The sequence below is a fragment of the Balaenoptera ricei genome, chromosome 8 (genome assembly GCF_028023285.1).
Source record: "Balaenoptera ricei isolate mBalRic1 chromosome 8, mBalRic1.hap2, whole genome shotgun sequence".
Lineage (NCBI taxonomy): Eukaryota > Metazoa > Chordata > Mammalia > Artiodactyla > Balaenopteridae > Balaenoptera > Balaenoptera ricei.
Window position 1 is genome coordinate 96,825,932 of NC_082646.1, and position 16,149 is coordinate 96,842,080.

A 16,149-nucleotide genomic window follows, 5' to 3' on the forward strand; every position below is an offset into this window, starting at 1 on the left:
TTTGCTGTGCAAAAGCTTTTAAGTTTCATTAGGTCCCATTTGTTTATTTTTGTTTTTATTTCCATTACTCTAGGAGGTGGGTCAAAAAGGATCTTGCTGTGATTTATGTCATAGAGTGTTCTGCCTGTGTTTTCCTCTAAGTTTTATAGTATCTGGCCTTACATTTAGGTCTTTAATCCATTTTGAGTTTATTTTTGTGTATAGTGTTAGGAAGTGTTCTGATTTCATTCTTTTACATGTAGCTGTCCAGTTTTCCCAGCACCACTTATTGAAGAGGCTGTCTTTTCTCCATTGTATATTTTTGCCTCCTTTGTCAAAGATAAGGGGACCATATGTGTGTGGGTTTATCTCTGGGCTTTCTATCCTGTTCCATTGATCTATATTTCTGTTTTTGTGCCAGTACCATACTTTCTTGATTACTGTAGCTTTGTAGTATAGTCTGAAGTCCGGGAGCCTGATTCCTCCAGCTCCATTTTTCTTTCTCAAGATTGCTTTGGCTATTCAGGGTCTTTCGCGTTTCCATACAAATTGTAAAATTTTTTGTTCTAGTTCTGTGAACAGTGCCATTGGTAGTTTGATAGGGATTGCATTGAATCTGTAGATTGCTTTGGGTAGTATAGTCATTTTCACAATGTTGATTCTTCCAATCCAAGAACATGGTATATCTCTCCATCTGTTCGTATGATCTTTGATTTCTTTCATCAGTGTCGTATAGTTTTCTGCATACAGGTCTTTTGTCTCCTTAGGTAGATTTATTCCTAGATATTTTATTCTTTTTGTTGCAGTGGTAAATGGGAATGTTTCCTTAATTTCTCTTTCAGATTTTTTGTTGTTAGTGTTTGGAATGCAAGAGATTTTTGTGCATTAATTTTGTATCCTGCTACTTTACAAAATTCATTGATTAGATCTAGTAGTTTTCTGGTAGCATCTTTAGGATTCTCTATGTACAGTATCATGTCATCTGCAGACAGTCAAAGTTTTACTTTTTCTTTTCTGATTTGGATCCCTTTTATTTCTTTTCCTTCTCTGATTGCCTTAGCTAAAACTTCCAAAACTGCCCCTATCTCTTGTCTTTTTGATGATGGCCATTCTAACAGGTATGAGCCAATATCTCACTGTGGTTTTAATTTGCAATTCCCTAATGACTAGTGATGTTGAGCATCTTTTCATGTGCTTGTTGGCCTTCGTATCTTCTTTGAAGAAATGTCTGTTAAAGTTCTTTTGTCCGTTTTTTGATTGGATTATTTGGTTTTTTGCTGTTGGGCTGTATGTGTATTTATATATTTTGGATATTAACCCCTTGTCAGATACATAGTTTGCAAATACATTTTTCCATTTCACAGGTTATCTTTTCACTTTGCTATATAGAAGCTTTTTAGTTTGATGCGGTCCCATTTGTTTTTTTATTTTGTGGCTTGTGATTTAGGTGTCATACCCAAAAAATCATTACCATGACCCACATCAAGGAGCTTTATTCCTATGTTTTCTTCTAGGAATTTCATGGTTTCAGGTCTTACACTTAAGTCCTTAACCATTTCAAGTTAATTTTTGTGAGTGGTGTAAGATATGGGTGCAGTTTCATTGTTTTACGTGTGCATATCTAGTTTCCCAGCACCATCTACTGAAGAGACTGTCTTTTCTCCATTGAATATTCTTGGCTCCCTTGTCAAATATTAGTTGACCATCTATGCTTGGGTGTATTTCTGGGCTCTTGATTCTGTTCCATTGGTCTGTTTCTCTTTTTTTATGCCAGTACTGTACTGTTTTGATAAATCAGGAAGTGTGATGCCTGTTGCTTTGTTCTTTCTCCGGATTTCTTTGGCTATTTGGGGTCTTTTCTGGTTCCATATAACTTTTAGGAGTATTTTTTCTAGGAGTATCAACTTTTTTTTTGTTTTAAGTATAGTTGATTTACAATGTTGTATTAGTTTCTAGTGTACAACAGAGTGATCCAGTTATATATATTCTTTTTCATATTCTTTTCCATTATGGTTTATTATAAGATTTTTTTTTAAATTTTTTTGTCCTTTAAGTGACTATTTTCTTTTTATTTATTTATTTATTTATTTATTTATTTATGGCTGTGTTGGGTCTTCGTTTCTGTGCGAGGGCTTTCTCTAGTTGCAGCAAGCGGGGACCACTCTTCATTGCGGTGCGCGGGCCTCTCACTATCGCGGCCTCTCTTGTTGCGGAGCACAGGCTCCAGATGCGCAGGCTCAGTAATTGTGGCTCACGGGCCCAGTTGCTCCGTGGCATGTGGGATCTTCCCAGACCAGGGCTCGAACCCGTGTCCCCTGCATTAGCAGGCAGATTCTCAACCACTGCGCCACCAGGGAAGCCCATATTATAAGATATTGAATATAGTTCCCTGTGCTATATGGTAGGATCTTGTTGTTTATCTTAATTTTATATATAGTAGTTTGTATCTGCTAATCCCAAACTCCTTATTTATCCCTCCCCCTCCTTTCCCCTTTGGTAACCATAAGTTTATTTTCTATGTCTGTGAGTCTGTTTCTGTTTTGTAAATAAGTTCATTTGTATCATATTTTAGATTCCACATATAAGTGACATCGTAAGATATTTGTTTTTCTGTCTGACATACTTCATTTGGTATGATAATCTCTAGGTCCATCCATGTTGCAATGGCATCCATAATGCAAATGGCATTATTGCATCCATTTTTATGGCTGAGTCGTATTCCATTGTTTGTGTATGTGTGTGTGTGTCTACATATATATATATACCACATCTTTATCCATTCATCTGTTGATGGACATTAAGGTTGCTTCCATATCTTGGCTATTGTAAGTAGTGCTGCTATGAACATTGGGGTGCATGTATCTTTTTGAATTAGAGTTTTCTCTGGATATATGCCCAGGAGTAGGATTGTTGGATCATATGGTAACTCTATTTTTAGTTTTTTAAGGAACCTCCATACTGTCTTAAGAACATCAGCTTTTGATGTCAAACCCAGGTTGAATCCTGCCTCTTCAGCTTATTAACTCTGGGAAACTTACCTAAGCTCTCAGAACTTCAGTTCGTTCATCTGCCTAGTACCTAATAAATGTTAGTCACTTTCACTGTCAGTAGTAGTAGTAGCAGTAGTAGCAGCTATAGTATAGGTTAATATGGGATGTTGACAGGCTGGGTTATTGATCCAATATGTAAAAGGGATACCTTACTTAAATTTCTGATCTTGTTAGTTTTTAATGCTTCATGTCTTAAAAGCGTGCCGTATAATTACTTGAGTATATGCTTACAATAAGAGTGTCTAGAGCAAATTGCATACATCTCTCTATTTTCATGTCTTAGGAGTATATGCCTCTCCCTCCAGAAGAAGCAGAAAACGGGGAGAACGCTGGTAATGAAGAACCCAAGCTGCAGTTCAGTTATGTGGAATGTTTGTTGTATAGCTTTCACCAGTTGGGCCGAAAACTTCCAGATTTCTTAACAGCCAAGCTGAATGCAGAAAAGCTCAAAGATTTCAAAATCAGGTGATGTATGATTGAAGTGGCCAGTCTTTGACAAAGGTGAAAGCTATCTTGAAGCTCCCTAGGTTTTGTTTTCATTTTATAAGAGCTTTTTCCCCACCCTGCCTTACTGCAGTGCAAAAGAATGGAAGATCCACAAAACAGGAATATATATAAACATACAACTATTGTGGCATAGCAAATGCATGGAAGAAGATGACCTTTTTCAAAAATGGACTCTGGCTCTCCCTACTTGCTTCATGATCTTGGGCAGGTTCCCTAACCTCTCTAACACCCCAAATTGTCCTCAGCTGTTAAATTTATTGATAATAGTACCTGCCTTATAGAGTTGTGAGAATTAAATGAGACAATGGATGAAAAGCTTTAAGCACAGTGCCTGGCACATAGTGGGTATTCAGTAAACTGTATCTGCTATTACTGTCTTATAGTGTTATTAGTACCTTACAGTGCAGCTGGAGGAGCAGCACTGGAGAAATCAATATAAGTCGTTTTCCTGAAGATATTTTGTATTAAATCATTCCATGAACAAATTCACATCTTAAGTTTTGAGATGCTTGGCCACTGTATCATCTGTTATTGTCCTCTATGCTTTGGTAAGGCAGAGGTTTAATACTTGGTGAAACGTTTGACCAGAAGCAGGCATCTTAGGAAATTACTCTGAAAGTGAAAAAAAACAGCGATGCCATGTTGTTAAGCAGAGTTCCTAGAAGTTGGCGGGATGGAGTTACGTTACCACCTTTCTTCACATATTACCTGGGAACAAATTTGAAAAAGAGATTACTCAACATCCTTTGCAAAATCTGCAGTTTTGTTTTATTTTTAAACTGGACCCTAAGGTGCAAATGGGTCAAACACTGTCCCCCCTTAGCAGGTAAACATAGAGATTAAGTGACTTGTCTATGTCACTTGACCTTCATTTGGCTAGTGGAAGAGAAGAACCCAGGCCACCTGATTCTTGTCCATGGCTCCTGGTTGTTTCTAATTTAGGCACATGCCTTGCAGGTTAACATAACAAGCTTCCTTAGCACAGTGCCAGAAGTGTTTCCCTTGCCAGGTTGAGTGTGGATCTATTCCAATTTTTGACGAAGAAAAACTGCTTTTATTTTACTTATTTGTGTATCTCTTATGATCATACATTGATAATTAAAAGAAAGTCCCCCTCAAAATTTACTCTTTATTGGTAAAGGTCATTTAGCTGTAGTATTCTTTGAATTTAAAAACAAAGTTGAGGTATAAAAGCAAAGTTGAAGTGATGATTTGTTAATTAGCAAATACTTCTTCATTTAGGCTGCAGTACTTTGCACGGGGCCTGCAGGTTTATATCAGACAACTTCGCTTGGCTCTCCAGGGTAAAACAGGCGAGGCCTTAAAAACAGAAGAGGTAAGAATACTCAGTTACATCTTGTTGGGAAGTTTTTATAATAGCCACCATTTATTACAAATTCAGACTGAATTCATATACTGAAATGTAACATTGGACTTTATTTGAAGGATGATACAACTCTAAGTTGAAGATACAATGTTAGAAGACTACATATTTAGTTATATGCTAAGTTATATAGGAAACTTTATCATTGTTGAAATGTCTTGAATGTTTCCAATGTTTGTGAACAATGTTATCAAATGTTGATGCATACCAGTCTTTCACTAGGGTCTCATTAGCAGCACATTTTGTTTAAATATTTGATTAGCAATTGTGATATTTTTAATTTCACCTTTTAGAAGCCCAAATATTAGTTTACATTAGAAAAAAATATTAAACTGCCAATTCTGTACCAAACTATATGTGTTTATGTTGGGATTTTTGGTTTTCCCTGATCTCGTCTATTTTGATCAATCGTCATCTTGGTCCTAATGAAATATTTTAAGTTTTCATTATGTCTTCCTGTAACATAAACTGATATTTTTTTTAGAACAACTGCTGTGTGCCCATGACCTGTTCCTTACTCATTTTTCAAGTAAATTCTAGATATAACACTTAAATGTTCTAACCTGTCAAGGGAAGATAAAGATTATTTGCTTTCTTTGCCCTTTCTACACTTGTTTAGAGTCAAGAAATAGGATTGAGCATTATCTGTAAATATAAACCAAGGAATTCTCTAACTGTAGAAATGATTCTGAAAGAGAAGTGGAATTATTCATGTTCTATACGGGAATGAAATATACATCATGAAAGTTACTGGCATTTTAATTTAATTTTGTTTTCCTTTTGCAGAACAAGATTAAAGTTGTTGCATTGAAAATAACAAATAATATCAATGTTTTAATCAAGGTAAGTCTTCCTTTCTTATCAAGTCATCCCAGCCAGCTAGAAAGTTAGTGCAAGAGGTTTTCCATATGTCTTTATGTCTGCAGTGGTACTGGTTAAGGAGAGACGCCATTACATTCCAGATGTTTGGCCTTTTAAAGCTTTATGCCTTTCATAACACCGAGTGACGTTTTTGTAGCAATTATAGAATAATACATTGTTTTATTTATTTAAAAGTTATTGCAGAAGATACTGCAAACAAAGGGAAGCATGCAGAGTTCTTCTGACCCAGAGCATTGGAGCAGATACATTTAGACTCAGAAATTTCACTGACTTATAAATTCTTCTAGTCTTAATGCTATCGGGTCCTTTTGAATGACCAATAAAACCCTGCTTTGCTTACACTAAGAATGAACAGTCTTATGTGGCACATGAAATGTTGTCCTGTGGTCTTTTCTGTTAACTTGTCTATGTAATAAATTGAGAGTTTTCTATACTTACCATTAAGCCATAAATATCCTTCAGTTCTGTTTACCCTCCCCAAGTATCTGTTAGCCTCAACAAAAAACTAATAACCTGAGAGAACAAAAAAGGAATCACAACAAAGTAGCCATCATTTGATACTGTAAGTTAACAATACTGTTATAAGTTGATAGTATTGTAGCCAGATGGGAGAAAGAAATATTTGTAACACTTATAGCACAAAGCCTAACAGCAACAAAATCAGGGCTAGTGATATGCCTTAAAACTAATCTGGTAAAAATCCCATGGAATACTTACTTTTTATCAGAAGAGAAAGGGAAGCTTTTCAGAGAAAACAGTGAGACATTGATGGATGAGTATCATTGCCAACAGGAAAAGTGAAAAGGCATTAAAAACAGAAGAGGTAAGAATACTGACTCATCGCAAAGAAAATTTTTATCATAGCCACCATTTATTTCAAATCTCAAATATAAATAATTTCAAATAGTGGATTAATACATTAAAATGTGAGATTTGACTTTATTTGAACTGATGCTATAAGTCAAAGTTGAAGATATACTATGATGTTAAGAACGTTTTAAACTTAGCAAATACTATGACCCAACACATTGGAGATGAGACAGTTTCCTGTTCAGGAAACCAGAGTGATTTAAAGATGACTGCAGTAGGAAGTTGTGTGGGGAAGAGTGATGAATAGGGTCAGCAACCAATGTGTAGGGTACCTGACCAAAAAATTCTGAAATATTTTTTAAATATGACAATCAATTCTTTGTTTTAGGGAAATCACAAGAAAAACTGGTGTGCTTTGGTCCATCCATGGCATCTGCTTGCAATCTTTAGTTCCTACCTAACCAGATGCATCTAATTCCAAAATTTACCTTCACTTCTATTTCAGTGAATCCACAAACTATAACTCCAGTTTCCCATTGTCACCTGAGATTTAACATGTTTAAAATTGAAGACTTCCCCCTTCTTCTTCCTGTTGACACTTTCTTAATAAATAACATTATTATATGCTAAATCACTCCAACTAGAAACCTCAAGAATTTTTGTTTCAAAGGACTTTATATTGGCTAATTTCCTGCATTTATCTGGTACCCTGGACTTAAGTTTTATATAGTAGGAGGTGATTTTTATTCACATATTCATTTTAACTGTGAAAGAAACTTAGTTTACTTTTATCAGATTTTGCCTGTATATAAAAATTAGAGTAAAACTGGTAAGAAATGTTAGGTAAAATACCAAGAATAAATATATTTAGAAATTCATTCATAGTTTTGAGGGTATTATGAGGTTAGATTATTTCAGTTCTGGATTATGTTAACATTTAAATCCAGCAAATATTTTCATTACCATATATTAATAATTTAGTACTTAAATCTTGTGGGTTTTTTCCTTATTGGTAATATATAGATATTTGAGGGGAAGAAAAACATGATTAGCCAGACCTTTAGTTTTGTTCTAGTTTTGAACCACTTAAAAACCTGCAAAAGCAAATGCAGAGTGCACCATTGTATCTTCCTTAAAGCACGTCAGTGACTGCACCTGTGCAAAAGAAACTACTTGTGGATTTGATTAAAGTTGATAAATATTGGTATTTTTGTTGTATAACTTGAAATGACATTTGAAAAAAGTTAGCTGCAGTTTCTTAAGTGATGTGCACAAAATAACATTGAAGTAATAGATGTAATTTGTAAACAAATTGTCCTTGTTTACTTTTCTTTTGCAGTTTATTTTTTAGGTTATTATTTTAGTCATCAGCGCAAAAGCAAGAAGGATAAATTAGTTTCCCTTCCTAAAATTAATGTGTGTCTCCCTGTTTTCTACCCTTACCACCACTCCCCGCACCACCAAACACATTAGAAATCTCTAATTTTGTCTCTTCAGGATCTCTTCCACATTCCTCCTTCGTATAAGAGCACAGTAACACTATCCTGGAAACCTGTACAGAAGGTTGAAATTGGGTAAGAAACATATTTAAAGGGATTAAAGTGTTCTAATGTTTGATTTACAAATACGAAAAAATCTGAATTCAGATTTTACATTTCCTGTACAAAATGGTACATTATTAGTTAAATGATTCTTAATAAGATGTTAAACTATGACTATTAGAAGCATGACTTAAAATATGAAATCTAATCTAGTATTTATAAAATAAACTGGTAGAATACAACTCTGGAATTTCAAACCTTTGTCCATATTGCTGTAACTTAATAAGACTTTCCTGACAAGTTTTATAAAATGAGTCACTTGTGTATAACCTATGAAGCTACATATTTCAGATTGTTGTAAAGCCTTGTAAATGCCCCTCTGACAATGTCTGCATAACTGAAGCACAGTTAATTTGATGACATCAGAATGTTATTTCCTTTTTTCTGATGTGACTGTCATCTTTGGGATGTCTTTTGTAACAGATATAATAAATATATTGATAGCCTCTGCTGTAAAAGAATTTTTTTTAATTGCTGTTCTTCCTACCATTATAGGCAAAAGAGAGCCAATGAAGATACAACTTCAGGCTCACCACCCAAGAAGTCTTCAGCAGGACCAAAAAGGGATGCCAGGCAGATTTATAATCCTCCTAGTGGGAAATATAGCAGCAATTTGGGCAACTTTAATTATGGTGAGCGTTTCCGTTTGGGTACAAGCAATATGAGAGATTAGGCAGAAATTGTGTTGTACTTGATTTTAATTACTAATTAAATAGAGTATCATAGTTCTTTCAGGTGACTTTTCGAGTTAGTTTGGGGAACCTGAACTGTTGGGGAAACAACTTAACCCATTCCTTTCTGACTCATCCTTGTGGGCTCACTGAATTGAGCATGTAACACTGAGAACCTGAAAAATGTGCCTCTTGTATTCAGAGGAGCCAACAGGAAAAAAAAGGAAGGAAGATGGCATGAACCATCTATTCCTGGTTTTTCCTGTTTTAGCTTCAAGGCAAGACATTTTGTTCATTCTCCCTCAAGAATGTATATAGTTTCCATTCTTGGCAGATGTGGTATTAATGATCCTTCTTGGACCTTATCAGCCTACTGCTTGTCCTCCCATCTTCTGCACTACTTCAAAAGGAGAAGTTCTAGAGGTAGAGTCAGATGTTAAAGCATCATCTAGCAAAGAAGATGTGTCCTGTTGCAGTCTCCCCCACTGCCCAGAGTGCAGTCTTCCTTTCAACTTTAGACATTAGTGCAAGGAGAGCTTCCCACTAGTCCAGTCTCTCCCAGGGCTGTTGAATCAGAAGTGAAGTTTGTCTCACTGGCTAATAAAGAAAAATGGACAAAAATTTCACTGACTCAGATCCTTAATCTTGCTTAAGAAGACCAAGTTTAATATTCAAAACCAAACATACTTGTGATTGGTCTTGGTTACCAAGCAGAATTGATTCTGCAGTAATTATTCCCAAAAAAGTACATTCTGAAGAATATGCTCTCTATAATGTTTCCAGGGTGAGATGATTGTGACGTTAAGTAAATTCCTCCTACGATAGCTAAATTCCTCTAATATCTGAGCAAACAGATTATAGAAAGGCAATTTTAGATTGTGAAATGAACCCTTCTACTCCAGTCAGACTCTTTGAGGCAACTTTAGTGTACAAAAGATCACTGAACTCTTTTACTTATATAATAATAAGTAAATGTGCATCTCTTAGCTTCTTTTCCTACTTGAAATATAGGGATAGCACAGAGCTTAAAAACTTCAAAAAAATATTTGCAAAAGCATTTTGTAAATGGAAAGGATTCTGTTACTTCATTGCACCAAATATTGTCCTTTGTCATTTGTATGATTCAATGTGGTGTTTATCAAAACCATTCTTAAAATCAACTATTCTTTCAGATACTATCTTCATTTGATATAGATGAAAGTAATCAAGAGGTATGGCAATACATAGAGAATTAAATTGTATTTATTTTCACTTAGGCAAGTCAGTTACTCTGAATTTCCATAAGCATTCTGCCCTGTGAAATTCATTACCTGCCTGATAGGGAGAATCAGATGATGTGATGCATGTGGAAAAGAGGTGTGAAAAATGCAAAGCCTTAGGTTGTATGTGATTTTTTTTTAATTATCAATGTGAAAAAAATAAGCAGTTTTACTCAGGACAAAAATCCAGGGAATTCCCTGGCAGTCCAGTGGTTAGGATTCCACACTTTCACTGCTGGGGGGTTTGATCCCTGGTCAGGGAACTAAGATCCCACAAGCTGCACGGTGCGGCCAAGAAAAAAAAAATCCAGGAGTCACAACTTGAGTTGTTCCATAGTCATCAAAGTAACAGAATGGCAAAACAGACACAACTGTTGTCTTTTGTGTCTGGTATTACTGTACTTTAATATTCCTATAGGGGTGAACCTTGTAATTGGAGTGCTTGTCATAAATTAAACTAAACTCTGATTGTTCTTATTGGAAAGTAGGAACAAAATTTCTGCTAGTACTTTTATTTTGGGGAGTTGAATGTGTCAGATTGTAAGTATTCTCATAGTAACAATTCAGAGTTTCCCTGGATTTCTTTCACCCATTCGGTTGAAAACAGTTCTTGGTACTATAGATGAGAATTGGTGGACCAATCTACCTCAAATTTTTTCTACCTTTTTTATGTCCTTTCCTTAGGGAACTGACAGTGGGTCAGGAAGAAAGAGAAACTGTTGGATTTTTTTTCCTGGGATGTCAGAGTTGTCTCAAAATTGGAGGGAAAATATGTTTTGTGTTCTTGAGTCTTTAATACATAGATTTTATTACCCACATTTGGCAAAACCATCATAATTCCACTTTTCTATATCAGCCAAGCTCAATTTTATTTTTCCAAGGAAGACTGGTTGCATGGGGGGTTTTATTTTGTTTTGTTTTGTTTTGTTTTTAAAGAGTCATACACACTGCAGGTTTGGGAAATTTATTCCTTTTGTGTTATAGGGAACCAGGTAATACTAATATCGCTGTCTTATTACAGTGAACAAGTCTACTGCAAAGAAAATAGATTGTGCCAGTGTCATGGGCCTGAACTTGTTCACTACAGAGAAGGAGCCAGAATTTGTGATTGTTCTTTGAGTCCATGTAGGCATACTTAGACTTTTTTCCTTATCCAAGTTTATCACTTTACTAACCAATGTCTCTGTTATTTGCTTTATCAAATGGCGTTTGTTCCCGTAACTTAGTTCAGCTTCCTGGTGCATTTTCAGTCAAATTATTTGCAAACATACACCCATGTATAGTTTTCCTTCATGCAGAACAGAGTTCCCTGGTAACCCACAAGTACTAATTCTACGTTTTGTGACTTGTATCCTTCAACTTTTACCTTTTTAGAATATAAAAATAATTTTTAAAGTATAATTTTAACTGTAAGCGGTGTTAGTAAGCTTGAAACCATTGAAAAGATCATTAAAGTGCAGAATAGTCCCTCAGGATGAAGAAAAAAGAAAGTTTGGTGACTCCCTGTACTGTAGAAATGGCTGCCTCAGTTGCAGATCAAAAAGAAATAGCCAATACAGAAAAGATAATCACAGCAAATAATACCTTCATACTATGTATTTAATATACTTACTAGATATAGCTGAACAATTGAGGGTAACTGAGTTCTTCATATTAAAATTGATCGAAAAACAATTGAAAGGGTAGATTTTAGTAGTTTGTTAGCTTATAGCTAATAATGATAGCTATGGGGGTGTTGATTTGTTAAGTGTGTCAATGTAAACTGAGAAATGAAGGTTTTATAATGAGTATGATAGGGGGAAAATATCCAGACATCTGCATGGGTAAAGCCAAGTCTTAAACAGTCAAAAATGCAGGAGTTACAGCATCAAGAAGTTGCTGTATTAAGGTTGCTCTGCTCCCAGAATGCACCACTGTCATTGCATCTATCACTGGGAGTATCTTACCCACAGACGACCTCTGATTTTCTGAACTTGTTGGCTCACGATGGTTTCATTTAAACAGTTTGCATACCAATCAACTTAGAAAAATGTGTCATGACATGAGAGGTGACTTTGAATCAGATTCTGTTCTGTTACACAGGTAAATGTTGGCTAAGCTGGGGAAAGGTCTAGTTAGTTTTCTAACTCAAGAGTTTCTGGAGGGGAAAAAAAAAAGAAGAAATCAGAACATCACCCAAATACAGTAACTATATTTCTAGCCATAATGGCAAAAAATGGATTGCAGTACTGACTTGATAGGAATTTTTCAAGCCTCCAATATTATGGATCAAAAATGGCAACACCAGGTTCTTTTTATTGCTCCTAACAAGATTGCTGCAATGAGGAAGTCTGAAAAGTTCCAATGAGGAGATTCTATCTCCAGAATTAGAAGTTTGAGACTCTTACTTATACATGATGAAAAGTCCTGCCTTGCTGATAACTTCAATCAGTTTTCTTCACTGGAAAGACTCCTTTGAGGAATATTTCTCTGCAGCTGTAAAACAGACTGACCAATAAATCAAGGACTCATTCTACTATATGACACAACTAACTTGATTTTTTCAGCAAAAGATATCCTTAATTTACGTCAGTAACCCAAACACTGTAATATATACATATCACCTTTTCGGCAGCACTCTGAGCAGCTCATACATAGCTGAAAAAACAGTGAGAAAAGCCGTCGGAATTTGTATCAACATTATTTTGAAATGTGGTGAGCAAAACAAATTGCCTATTCGTTGCATTTGAAAGGTACATTTTTCATTCTAGCGTGATTTTTCAGAATTGATCATTGATAGTCTAGGATATTTTACATATAGGGCACTAACTTTTGAAGGCCAGTGGCTTTAATTCCATATTAAGTATAGAAATTTTTCTAGTTTCGTTACTTATCTTTGGTAGTGATAAACCCCAAAATAAAGAACTAACAATGTAGTTATAACATTGTCACCTTGAAATATCTTTATTAATGGGATGCATTTAATTGAGTACCTACTGTGAATGTAGGCACCTTGTGGTACGTGCTTTGGCATATATGATGCCCTGGTTTTATGTCAAGATTGAATTTGTAGATGGACTAGCGGAATACTGATGCTGTTTGTATAGAGCCTACTTACTGCTACGTTCAGAGCTGCGAGCTACATGACTTCTGTGTGTGCTGTCCCGTGAAGTCCTGAACAAGACCTAAACCCTTGTTCGCTTTTTCGTAGAGCAGAGAGGAGCCTTCAGGGGAAGTAGAGGTGGCCGAGGTTGGGGAGCACGAGGAAATCGTAGTCGGGGAAGACTCTACTGAATGAGAAGTCACAGTCTTCAGCATTGTCTTGAGCTTAATATACTTAAATTCTACTACTCATTGGATTGCCGGGGATGTCCCTTTAAAAAGACTGCTGCCTTCAGCTAAAAACTTAATGTCCTTTATACCTTTGTATGTATGATCTACTTTTGTAACAGACCATGGTTGTGTCCAAGGTAAAACCACAGCGATATTTTTGGATGCTTTGTCTGCAATCTTGACTTGTTTTTGCAATATCACCATTATTCAGAGTTCATATTGTGAATCTTTTAAACATCTTGATAATTTGTTACTGAGAGCTATTCAAATCTAAAATGTAATAAAATTCAGTCTAGTTCTGATAACTGGTAAAGATCCTCAGTTCTGAAAGGTTACTGACTTTCCTGTCCTCTCTGTCTTCCCCCCAGCCAACATATGGAGAAGAGTAATGGTCAGTCTTAACATTTTATTTTCATTGTTATTTAATAAAGCCGCTAGGCAATGGTGCAGCATTCCTGGCTTCTGTCAGAAAAGCAAAATACTTACCAGCTTTCTTAAAATGTAGAAATGACATTACATTTTTAGGAGGAAGTAAGTTGCTTTGCACTGCTTACTTAACTCTTCTCCATATGTTGTGATATAAATTTTTGAATATGGGATCTTACTATTTGCACAGAAATGTGTATGTATAATATACATACATACATGAGCATATATCTGTGTATGTGTGTGTGTGTATATATATATATATATATATGCATGCTGCGAAACTTGACTACACAACATAAATCATTTTTTAAAATTCCAGGAACGGGTAGTCTTTGACATGGTGATTATCCTTTTGAGGCTGAATCCATTATTAACTTGTTATCTAGGTTTTCCTTCCAGTAGTGAGGGCTTTTGAGTCAGTTGCACTTACATGATTATTGTTATTTGAAACTAAAAATAAAGGCTGCATTTTCAAAGATAAATTTGGAGATCCCTGTTGGAGAAATATAGCCAGAATATTGAATCTGATGTACATATAGGTTTCTACAGGATGAGACAGAATAATTTAGAATTTGGGGATTTGATAACCAGGGCAGCCCAGAAAAAGTGACTTGGTGACTTGGTAACATGGTATACCAGTAAGTAAGGGATGCTCTCTCAGTTTGCTTTTGCCACTTTCAAGATTTTAACTTCTCAGGTTATTAATCAAAATTATTGTATAAGTTAGTCAATAGAGTCTTTAGGTTAAAACAACAGATGGGGGGTTTGTGGAGTGTTTAATGTCATGGGCATTTTTAGTAGCATAGGCCCTTTGCTCTGCATTTGAATGTTTCATATATTTTTGTTCCACAGTTAATCTTCCCTCCCCAAGTTTGCTATTCAAATCCAATGCCTGAGTGACATTTTCTAGTAGTTTGACATTTTTTTTGAGGCATAGTTTGTGATTCCAATGCAGGTGTCTTCATTACTGTTACCTCTATATTGGGGGGATAGGCAGAACCCCTTTGTTAGAATTACTGCACATGTGTATGGGGAAAATATTTTTTGAAGACTAGAACGATACAAGTGAGCAAAAGAAGTTGGTCAGCTTGACTATGGAGTGGTGGCAATAATCTCTAAACATTCCAAAAGACAGTGAGCTGAACCTAAGCTCCCTTGGAATCTGAGCAGACACAGGAACATGGAATTGCCATTTGAAAACTGTGACCAGGTAGCCTGGACCTCAACGGCAGATCAGCCAGTGGCCTAAAGCCATTTCAAGTATAGATGCTGTTTTGGGACTACAGTTACATAAATTTGAACATTAAGTGTAATTTTTCCTCTTTTTCTTTTTAATATTTGTAAACTCAAAGCTGAGCAGAGTGACTTTACTTTCTAAAGTTTGATATTAAGTTGACTGTGTTCCTTCCTTTACCACCTCATTGTTCCCCTTCCCTTTCCTAAGGCAATAGTGCACAACTTAGGTTATTTCTGCTTCAAAACTTTGAACGAAAAACTTCATGCCACGAATTTTTTTTCTTTTGCAAGACACCTGTATATCCCCTTGTTCAAATGTAAATGTTCCCTTATGCTTTTGAAATAAATTTCCTTTTGTAATTTTGTTTTGTGTCTTGTTGTGTTATGATTATAACTTCAGATTCTTGGATATTCATTAAACATTTATTCATTGCTTCTCATGTGCCAAACAGTGTGTTAGACCATGAAAATATAAAGATGGACAAAATACTGCTGTGCTTTCAAGGGTTCAGTATTGCAAGTTATCTTTCATTTTCAACCTTTTGAATTTATTTTTAGAAGCTAATACCCTTCTGAAAAAAGGATTTGGTTCTTTCTGTCAAAGCAAAACATCAGATACTTGCCAAATCATTATGAAATAATTTCTTCCCTCAAGTTATTATGTAAAGCAACTTCTTATTTTGACTCCCAGCCTTTGTTTTCCTGAAGTAGCACCAAGGATGGATCAGAAAAAGTTACCTAAATTCTCTTGGTGATCACATCCAGTCCTATATCTCTAATAGCATCTACATGCTGAGGACTGCCAAATGTCTATGTACATCCTTTCTTGCCTGGAGTTTCATAATAGCCTCCTGATTCATCTCCCAGCTATTACAGTTGACTATAGCCTGTTCTAAACACAGCAGCAAAGAAACATCCACTCTTCTACTTGAAGCTGTTCAATGGCTCCTCGTTTTAGAATAAAAATCAAAAACACTGCCATGGCTTAAATTAAAAGTTTCTGACCTCAGCTGCTGCTCTGCCCCAGTC

The 16,149-nt window shown here is 35.6% G+C and overlaps 1 protein-coding gene across 2 annotated transcripts in view; it reads left to right on the top strand.

The window, feature by feature from the left end:
* Positions 1–15,484, top strand: part of API5 (apoptosis inhibitor 5) — a 37,872-nt gene extending 22,388 nt beyond the window's left edge. The window contains exons 9-14 of one of the 2 annotated variants that reach the window (XM_059931415.1): positions 3,313–3,494; positions 4,779–4,872; positions 5,707–5,763; positions 8,110–8,186; positions 8,709–8,845; positions 13,334–15,484. In XM_059931415.1, coding sequence (XP_059787398.1) covers positions 3,313–3,494; positions 4,779–4,872; positions 5,707–5,763; positions 8,110–8,186; positions 8,709–8,845; positions 13,334–13,416 — 630 coding nt within the window. In that variant the 3' untranslated portion in view covers positions 13,417–15,484. The remainder of the gene's footprint in view (positions 1–3,312; positions 3,495–4,778; positions 4,873–5,706; positions 5,764–8,109; positions 8,187–8,708; positions 8,846–13,333) is intronic. The other variant, XM_059931414.1, reaches the window with a different exon arrangement.
* Positions 15,485–16,149: the final 665 nt, after the last annotated feature.